Raw genomic sequence first — 8,066 nt, forward strand, 5'->3', positions numbered from 1 at the left:
TTTGAAACATGTCAATATATTATATTTTTAAAAAAACAAAGCTGAAGTTTGAAAAAATGTACCAAGTGGAGAAGGGGAAGGATGCTTGGCAGATGGTCTCCATGTTCTCTGCAGCCTTGATGGACAGACTAGGGGAGGAGCTGAGAGATGCCCACACAGGCCTGTCTCCAAAGGCAGAGGGAAGGGAGGCAACTTGGGTCCAGGGATCTGGGGCAGTGAGGGGCGCTGTGGCCTCCAAGCCAAGCCAAGGCCTTGGTGACCAGGGCCTTCCCCAGCCCTTCAGCACACACATTTGATGGAGAAGCCCCCAGTGCCCAAGCCTCAGGCCCTTCCCTTGCTCTCTGCCTGGCCTGGGCTCCCTGTCTCCCGAGGCAGCAGCCAGAGGCTCCCTCCTCAGCCGGCTAGCCAGTCAAACCTGGGATGGGACTTGTGCTGCCGCAGAAAGAGAAGGGATTTGATTTGCCAGTTCCCTACATGACTAGAAATTTGCAAGCATCTTTTCCTCTAATAGTATTCAAGTCTTAGACCTATCACTTAATCCCTGTATGACTTGGCCAAGTTATTCAACCTCCCTGTACCTCAACTTCCTCATCACAAAGTGAGCAGAATAACAGCCCATACTACACACAAGATCACACATGTGGAGCACCTAGAATGGTGCCTGGTGCCCCAAGAGCCCTGATAGATGCCGGCCACTGTGTCACTTGGTCCTGGTGCTGTGCTGGGCTGTGTGACTGGCATCGCTCAGGGAAGGAGGGGAGCTCGAGGAGGAGGATGCTGAGGTCAGACATGAGATGTCTTATTCCAGCATTTGGTAAGAATGGATTCATCCCGCCTTCCTTCCTTCCATCATTCCATCCATCTGCTCACTCACTGGCAGATACCAGGGCCTGCGGCAAGCTCTGGGGATAATGAGATCACAGTGGAGCAGCCCTGACCTCAAGGATCTCACAGGAGAGTGAGGAGGAGGAGAGAGAAATCCAGCCAGCACGACCACAGGCGTGTGGGGACCCAGGCAGGTCAGGGGTCCAGAGGGCCCTCAGGAGCGGCTCTTCCTTTACTAGGACCAGTGGTGACAGTGCTCTTCATGGGTCCCCCTCCCCCAGCCCGATGCCGGGCACCCTGTCTATGGGGTCTCAGTCCCCTTCTCAGCCCTTTGATGGACGAGACCCTCATCTCACAGAGGGAGACACGGAGCCAGGTGGGCTGACTGAAGCTGGGGTCTCTCTAGAGCATCAGCCTGTCCTTCCTCGTGACTGGGCTTTGTCCACTGAGAGCTGGCTGTGCAGGAGGCAGGGGCCAGGGGTGGGGGCGGGGCCACAGCACATGCTGTCCTCTGGGGTCTTGACCCTCACCTCGGGTCCACCTAGGAGGTAAGCCCCCCAACCCAGCTCTTTCCTCCCCTGGGGCATCCAAGCCCCAGAGCCGGAAGCAGGACGTCAGGTTAGAGATTTCCTTTGGGAAAGCTTTTCCTCTGGAAATCCTGGCTCCTCCTCTTTCCAGGAAGCCTGAAGCCCTGGAAGGACTCGGGCTGGTAGTCACGGAGCCTGGGGGTCACCTTCCAGGCCAGGCAGCACCACTGCCCCGATTGCCCTGAGCCTCAGCTCAGGAGCTGATGAGGGCATCTAGAGGGTCCCTGGAGCCGCCCTCCATCCATGTTAAAGACCCAGTCCCTCACACAGCCTGCCAGAGGGTCCCTCAGGCTGGTTCTACCTACAAGTCAGTAAAATGGTTCAAGGGCTCCATCTAGTGGCCACTCACAGGCAGACAAGCAGCTGCACCCAACAGGTTCCAAAGTTCATTAACAATCAGCAGAGGTCTGGACTCCAAAACGCAGGAGACAAGGTAGGGGAGAATCCAGACAGATCAAACTCAACTTCCCCCTCGCCTTCCCTAGCCAGGCTTTCAGAGGCCAGTGGCACAAACGGGAGGCTGCCATTGTAAAACAGACTGAGTGTAAAGCCCCGGAGTTTGGAGTCAGATGGGCCTGGATTTGAATCCCTTGGGTTTAACCTCACCTGGAGCCCCTCATCCCTGCAGTGGGCTACTGAGGACACATTCAACAGGTCTGTGCCCTCTCTCTGCATGAACAGGCAGCCAAGAGACTTGGAGGGGGTGAAGCTGGACCAGTGACCACAGTCCCCCTGGTGGTATTCAGCCCTTAGGCCAGTGGCTCATCCTTGGCTGTACAGCACAGTCGCCTGATGTGGGAAGAGCCTCAAAGCATGGTCCCTGGATCAGCACAAGACATCAAGGGGGTACTTGTTGGAAATGCAGATTCCTGGGTTTCCCCCGCCCAGCCCTGCTGAATCAGAAACTCTGGGATGGGGCCCAGCAGCCCCCATGTGATGCTCAAGTACCAGGGTGATGAAAAGGTACTTTATGTGACTTGAATGTCTTACACATCAGAATCACCTCTGGAGGTCAAAATACTAACAGGTGCCTACCCCCCCACCCCACCTCCACCCCCGACATCCAGGGATTCTGGTTCAGTGAAGCTGAAGAGGAACCCAGTCAGGGATTAAAATAACGACTCTGCAGATGATTCTACTGCATAACGTTGGACCTGGGTGTTATGCTCAGGAAACAGTTCCCCCTTCTGGGTATAAATGCAGCTAGAAAGGCAGGTGGAGGTAATTAATTGTGTTGTCACAAGGACTTCTTCGCAGACTCGCAGATTCAAGACGTTAAGGAAACTGACACTCCTTGACATTGACACCTCTTAAGTGATGGGAACACTTGAGCCTCCATCCCAGTTCATGTTGGCTGCCCTCTCAAGTGCTGGGTGGGATCCACCAATGCCCAGTTCAGAGAGAAGAAAGAAAAAGAAGAGGATCCAAGGGAGTAGAGAAAATATAGAGCTATTTTACTGCTAAAAATGCATTTTACAAAAGCAACAAAGTTTTTGTTCTGAAGAGACAAAAGGCCTCTAGTCCTTGGGGAGGGGGCTGGACTCCACCAGGCATGCAGCCCTCACTGCTCTCGAATTCTCCTGGAGATGCGGTAGAGCTCCATGGCTGCCCTGGCATCTTCCACCGAGTTATGTCCCAGCACGCTGTCCTGCAGACACAGGACAGAGAGGGGCTGGGGGCTGAATCCAGGCACTATGGGACCCGGGCCTTCCCTGCTCACAGCCTGAGTCCAGGGCTGAAGTGGGTCAGGGTGAGTCTCCATAGCCCCTGATACACAGACTCAGATGGTGGCTGGAGCAGGCCTGGCTTCAAGCAGTTCTCACAGGAGCCCAGGGCCCGGGGAACATGGACACAGATGTTTCCAGAGTGCTCCTTGCCCAGCACATTGAGAACAAGGCTCTTCAGCGAGTCCAGGAGCTGACACTCTGTCCTGGATCCCTGGTGCCACAAGCCCTGCAGAGGGGCCCAAACTCACGCCCATCCCCTGCCTCCTGCACATTTCTGCTCCCCAGACAAGCTGCCCCCCATCCCTCAGACTGGGGCTCAGGCTCTCCCCTCCCCAGGCCCCCCTCTCCTGCCTCCTCCACTAAGACATATCCTTCACCCTCCACTCAGACTTGGTATCCTGCCTGACCCCGTCCTCCATCCCTGCTCAGGATGCCTGCCCTCTCCGCTCAGATGTGTTGATAGACAGGTCATGGGCCTCCCTCCCTTCAACCAAGAGTTTCTCAAGGACCAGAGGGATCTTCCTCACCCAGGTCCTCAGCCTCTGGTCCAGCCTGGCCCCGAGGAGGTGCTTCTTAAACATCCGCTGAGCCCAAGTGGCCGCAGTTCCTAGTGTCCAGCCAGCCTCCCTGGGCCCTGGTGAGCTCCCAGCATGCCTGCCCCTGCCTGGGGCTCGGAGTTAGGGCCCCGAGAGCAGTATCAGCCGCGGCCTGATGGGCGCTGTGTGTAAATGATGCGGCTCCCTGGGCACACCCGAGGTCTGCGCTATACACCGTTTCCCGAGGTGGGCTGGAGGGTGAAGCCTCAGTTACCCACAGCGAAACTGGCCTGACTGAAAACAAACTAAATCACTTTGATGGGCTGCCTTCCCTTTCCTGGCCCTCGGCCTCACCCTACAGGCTTCCCAGGTCAGCTCTCAGATGGACGCGGTGCCCGCCCTCCTTCTGGGGAAAGCCCATGCCTCTCAGAGCACACAGCCTCTCAGGACTACGTGGGGGAGTTGGGGTGAGCAGAACATCTCTGGGGCTGCATATGTGCTGTGGAGGCACTGGGGGGACTTTAGAGTCCTGCAGGGAAGGCCAGCCCCCCACGCCCGCCAGGTAACAGGGTGGCCCTCACCTGGATGCGCCGCCCGAGGAGGCGCTGGCTCAGCACCCGCAGGGAGACCCGCCGGCAGAACTGCAGGCCAGCCTCGCGCCACAACCGCCGGTCGGCAGCCGTGTCATAGATGGCGTAGTCGCTCATGTTCTCCTTCAGCGCCTTGAAGTCGTGCTTCAGGTCGTGGCCCACCACCAGCTTGCCCTTCAGCACCTGCAGGATCTGGCCGGGAAGACAGGGGCCCCACACGTCACCCAGGGCCCTTCCAGGTGGGTCTGGGGCAACTCGGTGCCATCAAGGGGGCGGGCCTGGAGCAGCCCCTCCTGGACTTGCTGTGTGAGCATGAGCAAACCACCATCCCTCTCTGGGCTTGGGACATATCTATCAGGGAGAAAAAGAGGCTGGAGCAGGCCCTTCATCACCTTCAACTGTTTAGTTCTGCCCGAAGGCCTATCCCAGCTTCTTTGGTGGTTGCCTTGGGGGTTTCCCTGGTGGTTCAGACGGTAAAGAATCTGCCTGCTAATGTAAGAGATGGGGTTCGATCCCTGGGTTGCGAAGATCCCCTGGAGAAGAGAATGACAACCCACTCTACTGTTCTTGCCTGGAGAATCCCATGGACGGAGGAGCCTGGAAGGCTACAGTCCGTGGGGTCACAGAGAGTGGTACACAACTGAGCGACTAATAGTTTACTTTGAATAATAGCAATGCCAATGGTCCCATGAGCCAGGCACTCACTGATATTCATCACATACATTATGTTATTTAATCCTTTCAACAATCCTCCTGTGGCAGGTGGACTAATAACCTCTCAGAGATGCCCACTTCCTAATCCCCAGGACCTATAAACATGTTACATGGCAAAGGGAAATTAAAGCTGCAAATGAACTTCAGGTTGTTAATCAGATGACCTTAAAAGAGGGGGAGTTTCTGAGACTTCTCTGGTAGTACAGTGGTTAAGAATTCAACTGCCAAATGCAGGGGGACATGGGTTTGATCCCTAGTCCAGGTACTAAGAGAAAGCCCACATGCAGCAACAAAGACCCAGAGCAACCAAAAATAAAGGTAGGGAGAGTTTTGGGATGATTCAGAGGGGCCCAGCATAATCAATCCCAAGGTCCTTATATGTGAAGGTCAGAGAGATCTGACTTGAGAACTTGACGGTCTGCCGCTGGCTGTGGAAGTGGAGGAAGGGGCCGAGAGTCAGGAACACAAGAAGCTAGGAGCTGGGAAAGACAAGGAAATGAATCCTTCACCAGGCCTCCTCTGGGGTTTCCCTGGTGGCTCACAGGGTAAAGAATCTACCCACAATGCAGGAGACCCGGGTTCGAGCCCTCGGTCAGCAAGATCCCCTGGAGAAGAGAATGGCTACCCACTCCAGTATCCTTGCCAGGAGAATTCCATGGACAGAGGAGCCTGGTGGGCTACAGTCTATGGGATCACAAAGAGTCAGACGTGACTGAGCAACTAACACACATCGGAGGCTCCAGAAATGAATACAGCCCTGTGGACACTTCAGTCTCAGAAGAATGACACCCCCATTGGGTTTCTGAACCACAGAACTGTAAGATTATAAATTTGCATTATTTTAAACCATCAGTCTATGGTTTTGTTATAGCAGCTGTAGAAAACCAGTACAGCTATGAGGGAGGGCTGTGTTTAACTGAATTTTGCAGTTGAAAAACACTGAACTATCAAGAAGTGGAGTAATTTACTCAAGGTGATTCTGATGATTTTTAAATGTTTGCAGATTCCTTGACACTCCTCTCAGAACAGACAGAGCCTAGGACTTCCTTGGTAGACTAGCGATTAAGAATCTGCCTGCCAATGCAGCGGACATGGGTTCGATCCCTGGTCTGGGAAGATCCCACATTCTGCAGAGCAGCTAAGCCCAGGCGCCCCAGCTGCTGAAGCCTGAGTGTCGAGCCCGTGCTCTGCAACAAGGGAAGCCGCAACAGTGAGAAGCCTGGGCACCACAACTGGAGAGCAGCCCCTGCTCATCACAACTAGAGCAAGCCCACTCGGGAGGCAGGAATGAAGAAGATCCAGCTCAGCCAAAAATAAGTCACATTTTTAAAAGAAAAGAAAACATGCCATCTGGTTCCCTTCACCTTGAATATGAGCCAGGCTGTGTGATGTCTCACCTCCCGATGGAGCCAGTGTCCCAGGATCCCTGAGTCTTCCTGAAACCACCATGCTGCAGAGACCACCCTGAGTTACAGAGTTGTGCCCAAGGAGCCCCAGCCACACGACAGGTGGGTGAGTGACCCATCCCGTGATTCCAACCCCGGGCCTGCCAGGTGCCTCAGCTGATCAGCTGTCCCTGTCTGAGCCCTGCCCAGATTGCAGATGCGTGGGTGCCATAAATATTGACATTGTTTGGAGCACTTGGTTTTGGGGTGACTTGGTAAGCATCATTTGATAGTCACACAGTTAGTTCGTGGCAGGGCCAGCCCTCAAAGCCAGCAGGCATGGCTCCAGTGCCTGCTGGTCATACTATGTTATATGGAAGAGCCTCCCGCTCCCAGCCTCTGCCAGCCCCCCAGGCAAGCTGCAGGGGGCGACCCAGAGAGTGCCCCAGCCCGGTGCCCTGCCCGTGTGCCCAGGCCACCCCTAGCTTCTGTTCTCACCTCCTTTCCCACTGTGGCCAAATGGACAGCCTCAGTCACTGGCCACACAGAGGGGTCACCTTTCCTTCTCTTGGCTGCCCTTGGGGAGGACGGAGTTGGGAGGGTGCTTGGGGAAAGCTGTCCCAGGTGCCGTCTGGGCAGCAGCTCATAGCCATCCAAGGCCCGCCTTCGACAGCTCTTCAGCAGCCTTCGTCTCTTCCTCTGTGCCCAGGAAGGAATCTCTAGGTGGCTAACACCCTCCCGTATCCTGCTTCTGCTTCTAGCTGCTTCCCCAGACATCAAGTGGGACCTTTGACTTGCTCCCCCTTGTGGCCACTTTGCAGAACAGAAGCCGAGTCTCCCAGAAGTGACTTCCTGGTGGTCCAGTGAAGAATCCACCTTGCAATGCAGGGGAAGTGGGTTCGATCCCTGGTTGGGGAGCTAAAATCTCAAACACTATGGAGCAAATAAGCCAGCATGTGTCAACTAGAGCGACCATGCACTGCAAGGATAAATCCTGGATGATGCAACAAAAATCCTGCATGCTGTGACTAAGACGATGCAGGCAAATAAGTAAATTTTTTTAAAAAGTGAGGGGACCTGTCCACAGTCACAGCACTGGAGACAGGGTGGGTCCATCCTACCATCAGCCCCTCCATTACTGAGGTTTGGTTGGGAATGGTGGCTCAGGCGGTAAAGAGTCTGCCTGCAATGCAGGAGACCTGGGTTTGATCCTTGGGTTGGGAAGATCCCCTGGAGAAGGGAATGGCAACCCGCTCCAGTATTCTTGCCTGGGAGAATCCCCTGGATAAAGGAAACAATCCATGGGATCACACAGAGTCGGACACAACTGAGCAACTAACACTTCCTCCAGACAGACTCCTGCTCAACCTAGGGACTGGAGAAAAAGCCCCAAGAATGAAGCCGGGACACTCCTGAGAGACACCAGTGCTTGTCACACTTGGGCTTAGGGATCAGCTAGTCAACCTCACCAAAATCTGGATTCGACTGTGGGATTCTGCCTTTCTAACAGGTGGTGCGGATGCTGGAGGTCTGGGGGCCCCCTGAGCGATGAGGGCACATGACCTCTGAGCAGAGGCTGGGGGAGAACCCTACGTGTGATGAAAAGGGCTCAGGCAGCATGCAGGGGAGGGCTCGAGGCCCAGGGCCAGAGGGTACGGCCGTGCTGGGCGGCTGGGGATCACATACCTTTCCTTGCTGACGT

At 55.2% G+C, this 8,066-nt stretch overlaps 1 protein-coding gene across 1 annotated transcript in view; it reads right to left on the reverse strand.

The window, feature by feature from the left end:
* Positions 1 to 2,463: 2,463 nt before the first annotated feature.
* ISG20 (interferon stimulated exonuclease gene 20kDa) overlaps positions 2,464 to 8,066 on the reverse strand; it is an 18,067-nt gene continuing 12,464 nt past the window's right edge. The window contains exons 3-4 of the mRNA XM_010856702.1: positions 4,257 to 4,457; positions 2,464 to 3,060 (exon numbers count right to left, since the gene is read on the reverse strand). Coding sequence (XP_010855004.1) covers positions 2,974 to 3,060; positions 4,257 to 4,457 — 288 coding nt within the window. The 3' untranslated portion in view covers positions 2,464 to 2,973. The remainder of the gene's footprint in view (positions 3,061 to 4,256; positions 4,458 to 8,066) is intronic.

This window comes from Bison bison, unplaced genomic scaffold, assembly GCF_000754665.1.
Source record: "Bison bison bison isolate TAMUID 2011002044 unplaced genomic scaffold, Bison_UMD1.0 scf7180017854385, whole genome shotgun sequence".
Taxonomy (NCBI): domain Eukaryota; kingdom Metazoa; phylum Chordata; class Mammalia; order Artiodactyla; family Bovidae; genus Bison; species Bison bison.